This window comes from Podarcis vaucheri, assembly GCF_965113315.1.
Source record: "Podarcis vaucheri genome assembly, chromosome: 10".
NCBI lineage: Eukaryota > Metazoa > Chordata > Lepidosauria > Squamata > Lacertidae > Podarcis > Podarcis vaucheri.
Window position 1 is genome coordinate 60,571,193 of NC_138748.1, and position 18,691 is coordinate 60,589,883.

Genomic DNA, 18,691 nt, shown 5'->3' on the forward strand with positions numbered 1-18,691 from the left:
TAATACACTTTAAAATGCATATGCTGAAATGTATGTCTATATATTTTGACCTGTGTCTTTATACTAGGCAATCTGAAATATAGAATTGGAAAGAGAACTTAATATGTCAACAATCTGTCTTCATGACTGCAGTGTGATTATTGTGTTAGCTGCGGTCCCATTTAGCCCCTTATAATATTGGGAGCAAGGAGGTGCAAACAATAACATTGGAGCCATATAGAGTAGAGCCACACTGGAAAACTCAGGTATCTAAAGTCCTTACTGGCACTTAGACATCTGAATGATTTTCCAGCCCATTGTAGAACCCCAACTGTCATCCTCTGCTATCTGAATTGATTGTTTCTCCTCCCATGTAGTCCCTCGTCAGTGTAACCTTGGTGTAAATCTTGCTTACCTTGACACATTTCTTTTAAAATTTGTCAAAATAGTGCGTTCCCCCTGCCCAGTTGTTTGTGTAAAGGAGTATGTAGTGTATAGCTGCTTGTGTTGTGTTAAAAGTCTTATTTAACAGTAAAGCTGAGAGTGAAGTAATAAAACCTGCATGTCAAAGACAGTGCATTTACAGTTTTCATTCTGTTGTCTTCACAGATAATGTCCTTTTTTTGTAAATCTCATGTAACTCTTCTTGAGTTTTTCGGAGACTAAGAAGTAAAAGAAAAGAAAACGTTCAGAATTCTCAACTGAGAATTTATTCACTGCCCTCTTAACTGCATACCAAACCCTTGGTATAATTGAAACTGATTTATGCCCCCCCCAAATTTGTTTGTTGGTTCTTGCTTGCTTTGGCTATTATCTAAACTTTTTTGTTTTCTGACATTTTTCCTAAAGACTTTTTTGAAGATCACTAATGAATGGAATTCCAGACTTAGCTTTACCTTCATAGGTTACCTTCATAGCAAGAATAAATAGCTCTGATGTGCTTCCCCTTCTGACAATCCATATTTGGCATTCCATTATGAACTGAAATTTACATGGTGTGTGTTTGTGTTGATTAAATGCATTCAGGCATATTACGTGCTTAACATTCAATATGAAGTAATGTATGCTTAATTAAATGTTAACTAGACTGCACACTGTTTTACATGAATTTTAGTGAATTTGTTTGATGGGAGTGTTCTTCCTTATTATAGCTGACACAAGATGAATGTAGGGGTACTCTGTACAAATACAGATCAGAAGACCTAGATATTGATGTAAGTACTGTTGGCTTTATGTATGTTGCATTGGTGCGTTTTAAACAAACTGGTATGCTTGACTCATGTAAAAACAGTTCAAACTCAATATGACATTAGTCTGTCACATCTCCCTGACTTTCTGAAACAGAGTTGAGATGCGCTTTGACTAATCTGTGGTTGAAAGCCTGCAAAAAAAAAAATGTAGCTTTACCCACAGCCACCTTTGAGAGAACAGAAACTTTTGAGCCTTACCTTTTTTCAAAAACAGGGTACAAGAGGAATAGCTTTTCTGAGACAAAATGTGATGTGACTGTATGGCCAAAGCCTTAAAATGAACTCCCTCTTGTTTGTACAGAGTAGCTTGTGTTGCAAATGCATACAAAGTAGTCACTGTAGGACTTCGGCTTGTTGATCCGCAAACAGGGAATCAGTGTATAAGTTATCTTTCAGTTATTCCCAGGGCCCCTTGAAAATTCAGCAGCATTTCCCCCAATGAATAGGTCATCCTATCCCAGATATTCAAGAGCAGTATCATATAATGTGTACAGTAAGCTGAACCTTTAATACACACAGTCTGTATTAAACAAAGCCCTACTCACTTGGCTTTACCAAAAAGACATCCCTCTCTTCATAAATCAGATATTGTACCAGGTTTTTGCAAACACCAGGTTTACTATTTGTCCTAAGTTGGACATGTGTAGTGGGTATTCAGTTCCCTATCTGCAGGAGCTGCCCCTTTTTAGAAAATGTATCAGAGATTCCCCATGCTGTGTATGGAACGTTCCCTGACTTAGTGAATGGGACAGGTAGATCACCAGGTGCATAATGGCTCCTACTGACTCAGGGTAATAATAAATAAATAGTAAATAAAACAGAACACTCCACTGTGGTTCAAACCTAGCTTGGTGTGTAATTTAGGGTCATGCCTGTGGTAATCTGCATTTAGATATTCCAGGCTCCCCCAATGTGTATGCGATTTTTAAAATAAAAAGCGCAAAACAACCAGTGGCATTAATTATTACCATCTTCACTTCCACACTAGACTAAGCTTAGCCGATTATGCGAGCAAGACAAAGTGGTTCAAGCCCTGGAAGAAAAGCTTCAGCAGCTGCACAAGGAAAAAGTAGGACAATTATATTTATTACCCAAAATGGATGTTATTTTCCATGCTTTATTATCAGAACACTGATAAGTGAAGTAAAAAGAAAATTAGTTCAATGATGTGGAACATTAAAATTATTCTTTTTATTACCATAGTATACGCTTGAGCAGGCTTTGCTATCAGCCAGTCAGGAGATAGAAATGAATGCGGAAAATCCAGCTGCCATACAAAATGTCATCTTGCAGAGGGATGATTTACAGAATGGACTCCTTAGCACTTGTCGAGAAGTGTCTCGAGCTACCGCAGTAAGTAATGCAATTTTTCTTCAGCTAGTAAAGCTCAGTGGTGTGTTAACAGGTGGCTTTCTTCGTGTAGGCATTTTTTTAAATAAAGAAAATGACTAGATATAGGTTTGTTCTTTATTACACTCTAGCAAACATTAATTTGCCTTGAATTCACCACTCCTTGTGTGGGCATGGAAATAGGGGCAGGGGGCTCCTTTTGCTACAATGGAACAACAGAATCCATTTATTTTGGAAAGTGATCCAGAGTTGCAGAGATGTGTATCAGCTGTTCAACTTTTAGGGCACCACCCACCCACAGTTTCTGGCAACCCAACCCGTCTGAATGTAGTAAAACCATTTATTTTTCTTCATCATGCATTCTCCCAAATTTATATTTTTTGGATTTACCCATGAAGCAAAACTAACATGCGTACATTTTTAATGTGTCTGTATTTAGGAGCTTGAGAGAGCTTGGCGGGAATATGACAAACTAGAGTATGATGTAACAGTCACAAAGAACCACATGCAGGAGCAGCTGGAGCGGCTGGGAGAAGTTCAGGTGCGACCAATGCCTAAACTTTGTATCATATCCATACATGCCAGAAATAATACCAAAATGTATGCAATACTATTAGAATGTACTTCTGGATGTGATGTGCAAAGATGAAGGAGTTCACCCACATTTGTTAAAGGATCTGAAATGCATAATGGCGTAGAACATATTATATGCCTACCTGCTTCTTCAGTCTTCAGAACAGTACGTTTTGTTATGGTCGTAGGCCTTATGCACATGAGTTTCTACTGGAGATGTATGTTCTTGTGTCCCAAGAAAGATACTAGTATAATGATGTGGTGGGGGAAATTCCCAAAGCATTGTAATGTCATTCTGCCAGTTGACAATCCAATCCAATCCAATAAGATTTTTGCCCCATGAGAGGTTGCAATGCAGTGAGTGGGAATGAAAGGACAAAATCTCAATGAAATATGTGGTGCAGTCAAAATTTGGGTCAGAGGTTCAGTCTCTCCTAGTTTTCCCTTCATTTCCACCCAAGCACGTCTGCCTGAATTTGGTTACAAAATAAAAAGAAACATTTTGGAAAATACAGCTGAAACATAATGTGCAAGCATGTGCATAATGTTCCCTCATTTTGCCTCTAGAACATCTTAGAGAGTCCTCAGTACTGCAGTTAAAATAAATAATATAAAATGTGTAATGTGAATGGATTCTACTGCCTTTATTCTCCACATCCCGCACCGCCCCCAAGCTCCAGGAACAGGTCACGGGGTAGATGAAAGCTGACATCCCCAAATGCCCCATGTGGGTAGCAGTTGACAGCCTTGGATAACTTGTTGCCTTGGGAGAGGCCTGCAAGTGGCTTTTGTTTCAATCTAAGAAAAGGGCATTGTATCCAGAACGAAAAAAGTGTGTGTGATAAAATACAATGAATCCGTCAATGCTTTTTATAAAAAGTGGAGGCAGACAATCTCAATTTTAACATTTCTCTCTGGCAGACTGAGTCAGCCGGTATACAACGTGCTCAAATTCAGAAGGAGCTTTGGCGAATTCAGGATGTCATGGAAGGTTTGAGTAAACATAAACAGCAAAGAAACAGCACTGCAGAGGCAGGTAAATTGGCATGTCAGCCTCTTAGAAGCTGTTATATACCCTCTTGATTGAATACAGTTTCATTTCAGTGATTGAAAAGGAAATATTTAAGCTGTTGATCACTACCAAGGATTTAATTCATTACTCATTATAAAAATAAATGTTCTTCTTTCTTTTTAAATAGATATCACTGCAACAAAGGCTTTCTCATCTAAATATAAAAATGAGGTATGTCCTAAGGATTTTTTTTTTGGGGGGGGACTTTTGTAATCACTTTCTGATTCAAATCTCCTACTTGTCCTTTTTATTAAAGTTATTTTATGTATCTTTAGTATATTTAAATAAACAGATTTCAAAACTGGATTAATTCTAAAGGCTGAACTCCCAAATGACAATTTCTTTGTATGTTTTGTGACTTCTTACTCTTATAAGTTCATATATCTCTTCCCATTTCTTATTTTCCCTTTATCCTGATTCCTCCCCCAGCAAATTGTGAACCTTGATTCTTTACCCTGCCCCACACACATTTCATATAGCAAGAAATGCTTTACATGTGTGTAAGCTCAGTTCTGCAAGAGCTGAGCACCCACAATTCCTGCTCAAAATGTTGGGGAGTTGATATTGCTCAGTGTCTCTGAGCCTGTAATAACTTCAGGAATTGGGTAGCTTTAAAGGGACACTGTGAGTGACATGTGGGAGGCAATGTCTAAAGGAACTAGAATATACGTTTTATTTTTTATGAGGGAATGTACACTTTTTAAATTGAAATGTGTGAGAGTGCATCAACACATGAAATATAGGGAAATTGAGGGGGGGGGAGAGATACCATCAAGAAAAATTGACCTGAGGAAAGTTCCTTTGTTTGCTCAGGGGTGGGTGAAGATTGCATGCTTTCTTCTGTGCCCCCCCCAGGGGGCCAGAGTAAACAGAGGTGGACCAAGAACAAATTGCTAAAATGTTGTGTCCACTGGTGATGTACTAGAGTTATTTTTTTAATCTCTCCCTCTCATTACAGCAGTGTCCCTTTAATTCCAACCTGTAATATAACTGCTGTAAAATATGTGAAAGAAGTTATAATTGTTGTGATAGATGAGCACATCTAAATCAGGTGACTGTTCTGCAATCTTTAGGAAGAGGAAGTAGTCCCACCTCGTCCTCCACTCCCTCGGTCCTATGACTTTGCAGAGCATCCTCCCATAATCCCCCCTCTGCCCAGTGATAGCAGCTCCTTGCTCTGTTATAGCAGGGGCCCTGTGCATCTGCCAGAAGAGAGGAAGATTCACCAAGTTCAAGGATACCAAAGAAATGGAGCTCACTGTGTAAGTGGCCAAAACTGCCACGTTCTTCATCAGTCATCCCACCACCCTGCACAGTTGCCATTTTATTTTGACATCCAGCTACTTTTATGTTGTGGCCTTGCTTCTTTTCAGCTTAACTGTGTTATCCCCCAGCTGCACTGTTAATGTTTGCCACTTCTGTTTTCATCAATATTATGTGAATGTCAGTGTACCCATTGACTCAGACTGGTTGCATTTTGTACTTTGTCCAGCAATATTTGTGGCTCTGAAACCAGATTTGAGCTTTTGCTATGTTCCATTTTGGTAGGTGGGTGTTTATTTTTTTATTATTTTAAAAAATCATATTTTGAAACAAGTGCAACAGGTTTTTTTAAAATAAATTATTGACAGTACCTAGCACTGTCCGGGATTATTTAATCATCGATAGGTAGCTGCCGCAACATGCTTACATTCTTCAGGGGGAAATGATGCGATAAGCAGCGAACACTTTTCTCCAAATTTTCCATGTGATGCTCTAAGGAAAGAAAAAGCAATAGGTTTTCCAGTAAAAGCTGAGTGTTGTTACACATAGCTACAAAAACAAGTTCTGTACTCATGAGTTGTGCCTATCCAGCCTCTTGGCATATATTTGCCATTCAGTTCAGTTAAAAATAAATCTACACAAAATGTAAGCAATCTTTTGTTGTCTTGGGCCTTTAAAAGAAGAGGGCATTTCAGAATATAATATCATCATTGCCATACTCTACAGGTGGCCATGTTGCTGTTACGTTCTGACATGTCTTATGGGAAGATGCTAACGTATGTTTTACTGTGGTTGACTCTAGGGTCCAGATTACCGTCTTTATAAAAGTGAGCCTGAGCTAACAACTGTGGCAGAAGTTGATGAATCAAATGGGGAAGAAAAGGCAGATCCAGTTTCTGAGTCGGAAATGTCTGCAGCTAAAGGTTGGTAAAATAATATATAGGCTAAACAGTTGGTTATTTCCCCTGATAGGGGAATGAGGAACTCCTGTCATCACACAGAAGAAACAGCACAATCGGTTATAGTTTTACAAACAGAGTAACCTGTTCTTATTATAAGGAAAAAGCTAGCATAGTGAAATTAGGTTTAATTATACGACCAGAGAAGGCTTTCAGCCAGTCACAGGAAGAAGAAAAATAAAAGATAATACCGAGAATCAACCTTGAAATCCATATTGACGCTGTGCCTAATCACATCTCTCATGTTCTGCACATACCACTCCTCCAAACAATTGTTCATTTTCAGTCATTGCCCTTGAACAATCTTTCCATCTTTTGTTCATCCATTTCCTGCATTATTTTGCTGGAACATCCTTGAAGGCAGCACTACAGAACTTCAAGATTTGTCAAAAGACAGGGGGGAAAGTGTCTCCTTAAAAAGAAAAGAGAAAAGCGTGATATTGCAATTCTCAAGTTTTCTCTGTCTCCTAGACAAATGATAAGCTTTACCCTGTAGTGGTTGGTGTGGGTTTGGGGTTTTTTTAAGCCACATTGCTTCACTTTTGGTCTAGTGATTCTTAAGTCTGCAAGTGGAAGGCTTGTTCACCTTGATTTTACAAAGCACTTAGTTTTGGGTATTAAATCCAAATAAGGATATTATTTATTTATTTATTTATTTATTTATGGTGAAATACCTCATGGGCTTTATGGCTGAGCAGAAATGTATGCTTTTTGGCAGCATTCTAGCCACTGCAGCATCTGTTCTGTTCAATCCGTTTTGAATGAAACTCCCTTAAGCTCAGTTCACTCACGTAAATAGCATGAATGGCATGTTGAGATTGCTACACAAGGCTATGCTGCCTATTTATTACTTATTTGAAGGATTTTTAGCTCACAAGGCAAGGGAGGCTCCCAGACCAGTTCAAAGTGAACAGTAATGAGACAGTACTTGCCCCCGTGGTTTCCATTCAAAAGGCATGACATGAAAGGGAAACTGATTGGAAGGGAGAAGGGGATGGGGAGCAAATTCAGGAACTTAGTTTTTAATTACAAAAAGATTATTCATATTGGTCAACAACAAAGATATGTATGTGCATATTACACTCCCACCCACACACATATATATATATATGTATGTATAGAATGGTCTGTAAAGAGTTATCAGAAAGGATATAAATAGCCATCACAAATCCTTGTACAATATGCAGTCTAATCATACATGTGCTTGTGTGGAGCAGTTCCCCTCAGTGATTTTTCACACCATTGGATTGTTTGGTGGTTAGCGTTTGATGGTGACATGAAAAATGCAAAAATAATTTTTTTGGGGGGGTGAAGAGCCTGAACAGTTTCACATGCTGGGCTACCTTACTTTTTCAATATCTTCTTGTTTGCATCAGGCCTGAGTCCAATTTATTAATATATCCTGTTGGCTTTATCACTGCCTTTCAGTTTGGGCAGGGTACTCTTACAGTTCTTTGATTCCAGTTTCCCCTCTTTTCCATCTTACACTAAATTCAATTTAAGCAGATGAAGTGCCTATAAGCTGGCTACTTTGAAGTCTGTAGAAGAAGCAGTGAGGTGGTAAACTTCAAACAAAAGAAGTGTAGACTGGACTGGAAGAAAGTTTTGTCTATAAATGTGCAGTAATAGAAGAAACCGCCTTGGATGCTGTCATATCACCTCCTTGGAGATTATTTAAATAAGCAATTGGGCATTTATCTGGGGGTGCTGTAGGCCTAGATAGACCATTCTCAGGACAAGGAACTGGACTGTTATTTCAACTTGAGACAGGAAGGGGGTCAAATAAGAAGCATCACTTTACCTACAATGATTTATATTCTGAGGCAGCCACATTTTCTAACAGTCCCTTTGGAAATACCGGACCCATTTTGTTCATATTGCTAGTGTCAGACCTCTGTACTAGAGAGATATGGTCAGATAAGGCAAGTGTGTGCAGCTTCTTTCAGCAATCTAATAAACCAAAATTGATGCTTTAATAAGACAATTGTCCTTGCATCTGCTTACAGCAGAGGAAGTGGTGAGCTAAAGTCTCAGAGTAAATCCTATTAACTCAGTCTGAGAGCTTTAGGGGCTTAGGTAGGGAATGTTAACCTGTGTGTTTATTCTGCTAATCGCATTCATCGCACAACTAGTAATCAGCAGTTTAGTCACATACATTTCATTGGAGCTGTCAAAACTACCATGCAGCAGGCCTGGGAGATGCAAGGCACAAAGCAATGCAGCTTTTTAAAACTATGGTGCAATATTTCTTTCCATCAGTATGCATAGAAAGTTTTACCACACCTGTCTTTCCAAAAGTGGAGGGGAAAACATCTTGCAGGATAGCCAGTAATAAAATCCTCTTATCTAATTAAAGTATCTACTATGTATTTTGGAAAGTTGTTTGTCTCTTCTCTCTGCATTTGGACACCTCTTAAGATACCTTCACAAAATCTTGCATGATGGTCCCTGTGGTCAAGGAGCAAGTTTTCATCTGTTTGGATACAATTGGGTGCCATTTGGAATCAAGATAGCAATCTGAACCTTACCAAAAATAAATAAAAATGGTTTCTTGGAATTCCTGAGCAGCTCTGGGTATGATGCTGCTAGTTTTAAATAAAGAATCCTACTGGCAATGTACCATTTCCTGCTGGAGTAATACATTTCATCAGACCAAAGTGTTCAAAGCAAACAGTTAAAGCAGGATGAAACCCATTTTTAAGGATCCAGTGTTGAATTGTCAACCACCTGCACTGCTTTGAGAACAAGGAGGGAGATCTGGGCATGCTGCATTTATTTTAATTGTCATTTATGTGGCTGTACCTGTATAAAAGGATTAGGATTGTATTTTAAGTTCCTTAGACGAAAGCTGGCAGAAAGTGGCCACGCTCCAAAATCCTGCCTACATGCTGTGACAAGGAATACACAATATAAATATTGTTTTATACATAGAATATTATGGCCTGTTGAGATTTGCACTGTGAGGATTTGTTTGTGTTTTACTGTTCTGTAATGGAGTCTTGAGCCAGTTAAAAGTAGTACAGAGAAACTGAAGAAAATTGATAGGTTCCCCCCCCCTTTGCACATACCCTGATCCTTCTTCACAAAATATAGGTGCAAAGTGCTCTTTTCTTTTTTCTGTTTTAGGATTGGGTTTCCATACCTCTAAATATAACGTTGCAAAACCCAAATCATGTATATAGTACAAACTGAATTTGTTCTTTTGTGTTTCCCAGTTTTGTGGCACATAAAAAGTTTTTCTTATGTAGTGGGGTTTTTTTATGAGGGCAGTGTCTGCTTTTCTTGTTCTTTCTTTTTTAGGGTTACTGTAAGATTAATTTATGTATGAGTTGCTAATAGATACCCCCCAAAATGATGATTTCTTGGTTGTTAGATCTCCACTAAAATTGAGATTTTCGTATTGCCTTACCAACTTTCTAAACTCAGTTGTGTGTAGCAAATAAAATCTCAAAGCACGCCAGACATTCAAAGCTCTCCTACTGTGTGCTTGCTGAGATGGTCGAATTTCCCCACTACAAATGGCAGTGATGTTCTTGGGAACAGGAAGGATTGGGACAAAAAGAGAGCAACACCACCTCTTGAGACCTATTAGAAGTAGAACATGCCATAGGCATGAACCGCACTTTGTCCAGGTGAAACACATAAGTCAGGAATCAGAATACAAGGCCCCCAGCTCAGAAACTCGCTGTGCCGAAGTGATAGCCACCAAATAAACTCTTAAAGGGCAAGTTAATCAGCAGACAGGAAGCCCTGGGCTCAAAGGAAGCACCAGTAAAAAAAGATACTGTTTCTAAGATTGCAATTATAGAGCTTTGATGACTGAACACATCATCTGTGTCAGCAGCCGTTGAAGGTGGAAGTCAAAACGTTTTGTTAATAACATTATAAATATTCTGTTTCGTTAGTCACTGGTGTGTGTGTGTCTTTTTAATAGGAATTCCCAAAACAGCTTGTAACAATGGTAATTCAAAACCAAACATTAATAACAAATGTTTTTTTTAAAAAAACAAACCAACGCATACAACACAGATATTCTCAAAGTAAGCAGTAAATATAACTGAACTCTCAGCAACTCATTGTCCAAACGCATGGCAGAAAAGTTAAGCTCTTATTGTTAATCCATCTCAACCCCCCCCCCAAGCCTCTTCTGGTTGCATAGTCCTGGGGTTTCTCTTGCTTAATCCAGTGAGTGCCCCACTTTCAGCAACTGCTGTAGTGAATCCACCACCATCTGTCTCCCTTCTTACACCTCATAAAGCACTATTGGCAGAATAGGAGTGCAGAAATTGTGGGCAACACAGGAGTGGAATGATCAGGGTCTAAGGCTCCTTGGCATCAAAGATTGTGTACTTGTACATGGATCTTAAAAGAGAAGTACCAGCACTTGGGGTCCATCATTCTAGAAACATTACTTCTTCAGACCTAGCTTTTATCTATAATCATTAGATTTCAATGTAATGTATTTTAAAATCCTTATTATGAGCAGACTTATTGTTAGGCAGGTGCTGAAATATGATAACTGCATGATAAAACATGTTTCACATTAACTGCATCTAGAGTTTGTGTTAAGGTCTTTACAATACCCCTCTTGTTTTATAGGCTCTCATTTTCCCATTGGAGTTGTGCCTCCCAGAACAAAGTCACCAACACCTGAATCTTCAACAATAGCTTCCTATGTGACGTTAAGGAAAACTAAGAAGATCGATCTAAGAACGGTATTTACTACTTTTGAATTGTATCCCTTGCTGCCTCCAGCTCTCCATCTGAATTGCACATCAACTCAGGGTATTGCACCAGTGCAACTGTGTGGCTACTCTTACACCAGCAGATGCCACCACTGCCCAACATGTAGTATAAGATCATCATGGCAATGCTCCTGCTTGGCACAATATTCAGAAGGACTGTGATGGGAAGACAGAGAACAATTTCATATAGTAGAGAAAAAGATTGACTTGTTGGATTGCCACCATCCGTCAAGTGTATGTTTTCCATAATGACCAGTGGGCTTCTGCATATTGTATATATGAGAACATCAACACCACCCTCTCACCCCCTGGATCCTTGGCCAAATACACAGGGATATGAATGCCTTACTGAAAAAGTGCAGCTGATTCATGATGAAATATGAAGAGCTAGTCTTTAAATAGCACAGCACCTATCTCTTCCCTGCCTCCTCTCCCCAGTCACATTTATCTGCAGCATCATTGATAGGCAGTAGACAAAAACCAACTTGCCTTACAAAATAGAGTGCTTTCACTCCATCAGTACAACCTCATTCTGTGAATCAGAGATGAGAGTTTGTTCAGCATTATTGTAATCAGTTCTAGTTCCATAAGGCTATTGGCGAGTTTTTTACATGATGCTCTTTGAATAGAGGCAGTGGTATTTTATGGAATTTATCACAGTGCAATGCATTCTGTGGATGGAAATCTTTGACATGGATTAAAAATTCTAGATTCACATTCTGTGTAGTTAACCTTGTTGCTTCAAATCATGCCAGTTTCTGTGTATTGGGAATAGCATGGTATATCCCATTGCAACAGCAGAGTAAAGGTGTCCCTCAAACATTGCTTCCTTTTTTAGAAGTGCTTTTTTTTTTACCATACATTTCTTTCCTTTCAAGGAGAGGCCAAGAAGTGCAGTAGAGCAGCTATGCTTGGCAGAAAGTGCTCGTCCCCGGATGACAGTGGAAGAGCAGATGGAAAGAATAAAGAGACATCAGCAGGCTTGTCTAAGAGAGAAGAAGAAAGGACTGAATATTATTGGTGTCTCAGATCTGTCCCCATCACAAAGCCCATCCCTTGTCAGAGAGAATCCTTTTAAGTTGTCTCAGGTATGCCACACGTTCATCCCCCCACAACCCTTGACAGACAGAAGCTCTTAGAGCCTCAGTTTATGGCTGAGGACTGACTTCTGTGCTGCCTCCAAAATCTGGAGAAGGATGTGGAAACAGATATTGTGAAGGAAGTTCTTTTGTCCAGTCAGGTGGAGCTTTTGTTCCTGTTGTGAGGGTAAGGAAAATGTTGGCCTGGAATGGAAACAGATAGTTTGTGTTTATATTAAGCCCCACTAATCCCAGAGGAGTGAGGGATATTGGAGACTCCTCATGGTCTTAGAGCAATCTTTCTCCCCAAGAAGATTAGCAGCTTCCTCCCTGCTTTTTGGAATGGACAGTAGCATCACTAAAAGATAGAGAGGTCTACTCTTTGGTTTTTAAAATGTGTTTTGAGCCGTTAGTCCGTGTGGACACATTTGGGGCACAGGAAAGGTACAGGCAATTGCAAGGTCCTGTGCTGCAGGTGTTTAGTGACCACCCATTATATCGGTACCTATGTGTCGTGTACAGGAGGAGTATCATGTAAGATAATAATAATAATAATAATAATAATAATAATAATAATAATAATAATAATAATAATAATAATATATTATTTATACCCCACCCATTTATACCACCCTCGCCCAATAATAATAATAATGATTTATTTGGGCGGCTTCCAAAAGAATATTAAAATATTGTGATACATTAAACATTATAAGCTGCCTTCAGATTTCTTCTAAAAGTCAGGGCTGCCTTCAGATTTCTTCTAAAAGTCTGGTAGTTGTTGTTCTCTTTGACATCTGATGTTTTCTACAAGGAAGTTAACAATCCGTGGGCCCCTCCAGACTGACGTTATATTGCGGGCATATTGTGCAATATGTTTTTGACACAATAATGGCGCTTTAATGGTAGATTTGTTTGGCGATGCCACGACATGCTACCACATTACTGCTGTCTGGAGGGGTTAGAGCACAACAGAAGTGGGACAAAAATAACCAGAACATTTTTGGTATAAAAAGTTACAGTATTTCAGCAGGAAGTTACAGAATATGCACTGAGTGCAAGCGAAGGAGTGTGACCACTCCAAAACCTTTGAAGGCACAAACAGTATTGAAGGCACCCAGACAGCCTCATGAGCACAAATCTTAGGAATGTGCTATAAAAATGATGTCCAGAGGGGCCCTGTTGTTTTGTTTCCTAACTAACCAGTGTCTTTATCATTGTACTGCCAGTTAGTTGCCTTGTTTGTTCACAATAAATCAAATATTCCCTGCAGAACCAAAGGAAGGATGATTTTGTTTGCATTACCAAGGAATTAGAGTATGCCATTAGAGGAAGTGATGCAGGCCAGAGCCATCAAAATTGTGCAGAAGACTCCCCTTGGATTAAAGATAATGATCGTCCAGAGGATAAGAATAATGATCATCCAAATGAACATCATGCTGGTTTTATTACACAGGTACTGCTTTTTCCTGATCACAGAAATTTACTGGCATACAATGAGAAAATAAGGAACTGGGGTCAGAAAATATAGAAGCAAAACCTTCCCCACAAAGGCACCTCTAGAACTTGCTTAATTAGTTAGCTCTTATCTACATTTTTACCACTTTTCTAGTCTTCTTTCTCTTTTGCAGAGCATGCTTTCAAACTGAAATTATAGTTTGGGTTACTGCAAATCACTGAGCAAATGTTGGGTAAACAATGCAGAGTTCAGATAGTCTACAATTAACTAGGAGAAAGAGGGATGTGAAATCTCAAGGGTACACAAAAATAAAGATATTGTTGGCCAAACATATTTCAAAATATATTTCTTCCTTAGAGGCACTTAGAAAACACATCTCTGTGTTCTCTGCTCATGACACAGAGAACACAGTGATGTGCTTCTTAAATGCTCCTGAACAAAAGTGTTTTTAGCGTGTGTACCATTGAAACTTTACCTCCCTGTTTTTCTTTCCTTGGTGCCTCCTGGTTGTCCCAAACTTAATACTGCTTGTTCATTAGAGACAGCTTTAAAAAGTGCACCAACCTAAATGCAGGAGATTGAGTAACTGAAATTAAAAACAGAAAATAAAACTCTGCTATCTACACACCTCTTCAACTTAGGTACTTCAAATAGCTAACATTTATTATTCACTTTTATTTTTTACCCTCAGTTACCAAAAAATGAAGGTCAGCTGTCACCAGATGTCTTAGAGCCAAAGGAGGGGACTCCCTATGAGGCTTCTGAAAAGCTAAAAAAAGTAGAAGAGACACAAGATGCTGACTTCAGGTAAAGCAACTCTAACTTACTAGTAACAGCAGCTGTGTGGGGCTTTGCAGTAAAACCAGAAGTCATTGCAGTGATTCCATATCTGCAAATTTAGGGGGAGACTTTACCCCTGCATTCTATTTCTTTTCACTTCATAGGAGGGGATTGACAAACTAACAGTTACCCCCCCTTCACATCAGCCCTTGCTTTACCACTTCAGGTAGTTATTTCTGGGACCTGAAAATAAAGAACCGAGTGCTAATTGGTTGAAGCTATTAAATAATATAGGTTTCAAGAGCATTTTTTTTTAAATGTAAAATTGTCCAGTTTGTTTCTGGATCACTGCCGAACTTTTAAATAAAGGAATTAAAGTAGCTTCACAGCCATTAAAAACCAGCTGTGTTGGCCTTTTACCTAGCATGTGAAAGCTAACGTAAAAGTTCCTGTCTTCCAAAAGCTTTGAAATAGATTTTCCCATTTTGAAAACGTTAGCATGATAAAGTGGGACACGGTTGGCACTGTGGGTTAAACCACAGAGCCTAGGACTTGCCAATCAGAAGGTCGGTGGTTCGAATCCCCCTGATGGAGTGAGCGCCCGTTGCTCGGTCCCTACTCCTGCCAACCTAGCAGTTCGAAAGCACGTCAATGTGCAGATAGAGAATTAGGTACCGCTCCGGCAAGAAGGTAAACAGTGTTTCCATGTGCTGCTCTGGTTCGCCAGAAGCGGCTTAGTCATGCTGGCCACATGACCCGGAAGCTGTATGCCGGCTCCCTCGGCCAATAAAACGCGATGAGCGCCGCAACCCCAGAGTCGGTCACGACTGGACCTAATGGTCAGGGGTCCCTTTACCTTTGCCTTTTAACATGATAAAGGTGTCAAAATTTATTCCAAATTCATTCCACTTCCAGTTGGAAAACTACAAGGCTGGGATCGAAAGAAGCCCGTGCCTACTTGCAAAGCACTTTGGTGTATACCTAGGAGGCAGCCGCTCTTGACACATTGCAAGCCTTTCCACGAGAGCCCTGACCTTCGGAAATTATTTTGGGGTAGGAGGAGGGGATGCAAAGGGCTGAGTCACGAAAGGAAAGTGTGAGAATCTTGGTGAGCCTGCAGTCTTTTGGATCCCTGTCCAAGTCTTTAATGACCCAAAACCAAAAACAGTATAGTCACTCACCATTCAGAAGGTGTGACTAGCAAGTTGATTTGGTTTAGGGGTTGCCTAGTCCCGTGAATCTGACCGTGCTTTAAGATCATCTACAGAAGCTCCTCTAGGTGTCTTCACTGCAGAAATAAGTTTGCTGTCTTCAGGAAGACATAGCCCTCGTAGTGGCCATACCCAAATTGTGGAATGCTCTTCTGAAGGACACCCATCAGGCACTCAGGATAAATAAAATGAAAAAATACATAATCTGATTTCTTAGGTCTTATTTTAAAAATGCTATGTGTGTGTGAAGTAGAAAGCAGTATCCCCACTCATCTAGAAAAGCATAGATTCCGAGACTGGGTTACGTGATCTCATAATCCTATATACACCACAACTAGTATTTTTGTATTTTAGGCTTTTATTGAAGTGGTGTACAATATCAGTTAACCCAATTAGAAGTTAGAGGAAACTCTAAACTTAGATTGTTCGCCCCCAGCCTGAAGAACGAGGCCCCAGTTGCAAACCACAAACCTGAAAGCAGCACAGAAGAGAGTGAAGAAACCAGCATTCATGAGCAGGAGGATACTATTTCTTCGTTTGAGATGCCAGCACAGACGTCAAGAGGAAACTCAACAGCAGCAGGTTTGATTTAGGAAATGTAGACTGCCAAAATGTATTATAACAGCATGCACTATAGTTTTGCTTCTAATATTAAAAAAAAAATCAAAAGAAAATTTTGAAATAAAGCAAACATCTTAGATGTTTCTGTGGCCAGGCCAGAGATATCATAAGCATGCACTGGCAGAGGTTCGTAAGCACTGCTGCAGTGTTACAGCAGGCACCTAAAACACCAGTTAAGGGTTGGTCTTGGTAAATAATTTGGAACGTTCAATTACTAACCTTTGGGATAACGCTGGAAACTGCCTTTTGCCAATACAAAGTATTTGTGTGTCGGGCTCAGTACGGTCTGTTCTGCCTGGCAGTGGCTTTCTCTCCAGGGTCTCTCCCATCATCTGCCACCTCGTCTCTCAAAGTGGAGATGATGGGGATAGAACTTGGGATCTCTGAAAAGCATGTCCTCTGCCACAGAGCCACCAGTCTTGAGTTTTATGCCTTTGTTCTTAGGATACAAGAAATGGCACCTTTCTGACCCAAACACAAGGCTTCCTACCACCTCTTAGAAAATAATGTACAGGAATCATGTCTGTGTGGTTAGCATCAAACTCTTTCTCTCCTGTGCCCTCAAGCCCCCCATGTGCTGTCAAAATCAGTGCCTGTGTGTTGAGTGACACACACCCCAGATAATATTTTGCGGATGCTAAAACCCAGTGAAAACTCATAGGCAGTTGATTCGGGACAGAGCCTAACTTTTAAAGAAAATTAGAGATTCATGGAGGATAATTCTGTCAATGGCAGACCATCAGGGAAGAAGATGACTGAGCTAGATGGGGCTTTGATCTGATCCAGCTACAGGGTTGCTCTTCCATTAGGATTACTTCAGATTATGGATAATCACATTTTACAGAAGGTGGTCCCCATTATCTCTGTCCAGGTTCAAAAAGAAAACCCCACATTCTTTTCTTTCAGTGGCTTGTTTGCAATAAACCTCACTCAGCTTTTTTTTCCAGCTCTTCCAGCTTCTGCTGAAACGATTCACGGCTAACAAAACGGACCTACGGAAAGAAGATACTGTAAAGTCAATTTTATTAAATCTATGAAATTCATAGTTCTGATGCTTTTGGCCACAGAGCATCATTTTTTATCACTTCATGGAAAATGTTTATTCCAAGAGAGCTTTAAATGCCTCCCACGGTACCCTCAACAGTTTGGAGATAGTTCTTCTGACACCAGCCTGCTGCTACTATGACTTCCATCCACATCATTAAGGCTTCTTTTTCAAATGTGCGGCCTACAATCGGAACCTTCGCAAGTGGTTTTTCTCTGGTGTAAGGTTTTTTTATTTTAAAAAATTGAATTTAATTAAGTTTGCTTCCTTTTTAGCCTTTTTCATGGGTTGCTTTTACAGATCACCACTTAAACCTCAGTTATGCTTCTAAAAATGAATCATGTATTGTTTTCACCTTTTGATTTGTAAATGTTTTATGCCCTATTTAAAATGTGCCATTTATTATTATTATTATTGCCGAGTTAAGATGTGTTCTATTTCTGATCTGTAATTATTTCTCGGTCAAGTTGCAATGTCAGTTTCTCCCATACTGTCCTCAACATAGACATGAATGTTAGTGTTTACTTCTCTCTCTCTCTCTCTCTCTCTCTCTTACTTTAAACAAAAATGAAGGGTTATGAATCTTGAGGTACTGGGCTCTTCCTCTTTTGGAATAGGGTATGTACAGCAATAAGCAGGTATTCAGTTCCCAGTTAAGTTTGTGTACAAATGTAATTATGTTCATTGTGTATATATTATACAATGAGCACAACCAATGTAAGTATAAGAAGCCACTTACTATTGTTCAAATAAAAATGTTCATATCTCATTTCTTTTATATCATGTTATAAATAAATGTTCTTAAGTAATTGTGTGGATGTTATCTTCATCTGCAAGGAAACTTTTAACTAGAAGAAAGGACTTCTGCCTCTTAGAGATGTAGGCGATCAGTTTCATGAAGTCCAAATGAAGAACACATGATATGGGGCAGTTCCAGTCCACATTAGACTGAGAATAGAATCAGAGGATGAAGATTACTTTGGAATCATTAAGAAGTGTCACAAGGCTCCCTTCTTCATAACACAGTTTCCATGTCTAAAAGCAGAAGAGTAGCATTTATCGTATGGTTAAGCTCCATAGATTTAGAGATTTTGTGCATGACACTTAAATGGCTCAGTTAATCTTGATAAGGCCTTCATTTACAGATTGTATTATCAAAGTCCCTCTCCCTCAAATTAATGCATCCACAGTAAACATGACATTAATTATTTTGTTCTCACATTCTCATGTGAACTAAATCAAATCTTTATATTTTTTAATTATATTAAACAGTGGAAGTGTTTTATAAATCAGTACTGTATCTGC

General features: G+C 39.2%; 1 protein-coding gene across 22 annotated transcripts in view; it reads left to right on the forward strand.

Annotated features, from left to right (window-relative positions):
- The window catches only part of PLEKHA5 (pleckstrin homology domain containing A5), a 174,392-nt gene extending 156,197 nt beyond the window's left edge, over window positions 1–18,195 (forward strand). For 15 of the 22 annotated variants that reach the window (XM_082238750.1, XM_082238765.1, XM_082238769.1 and 12 more), the window contains 14 exons: window positions 1,131–1,193; window positions 2,218–2,298; window positions 2,433–2,582; window positions 3,019–3,120; window positions 4,074–4,188; window positions 4,352–4,395; window positions 5,298–5,486; window positions 6,290–6,410; window positions 11,046–11,161; window positions 12,070–12,279; window positions 13,544–13,726; window positions 14,421–14,536; window positions 16,157–16,302; window positions 17,289–18,195. In XM_082238750.1, coding sequence (XP_082094876.1) covers window positions 1,131–1,193; window positions 2,218–2,298; window positions 2,433–2,582; window positions 3,019–3,120; window positions 4,074–4,188; window positions 4,352–4,395; window positions 5,298–5,486; window positions 6,290–6,410; window positions 11,046–11,161; window positions 12,070–12,279; window positions 13,544–13,726; window positions 14,421–14,536; window positions 16,157–16,302; window positions 17,289–17,323 — 1,671 coding nt within the window. In that variant the 3' untranslated portion in view covers window positions 17,324–18,195. Of the gene's footprint in view, window positions 1–1,130; window positions 1,194–2,217; window positions 2,299–2,432; window positions 2,583–3,018; window positions 3,121–4,073; window positions 4,189–4,351; window positions 4,396–5,297; window positions 5,487–6,289; window positions 6,411–11,045; window positions 11,162–12,069; window positions 12,280–13,543; window positions 13,727–14,420; window positions 14,537–16,156; window positions 16,303–17,288 lie in introns of those variants that run through there. The other 7 variants (XM_082238771.1, XM_082238756.1, XM_082238757.1 and 4 more) reach the window with 2 other exon arrangements.
- Window positions 18,196–18,691: the final 496 nt, after the last annotated feature.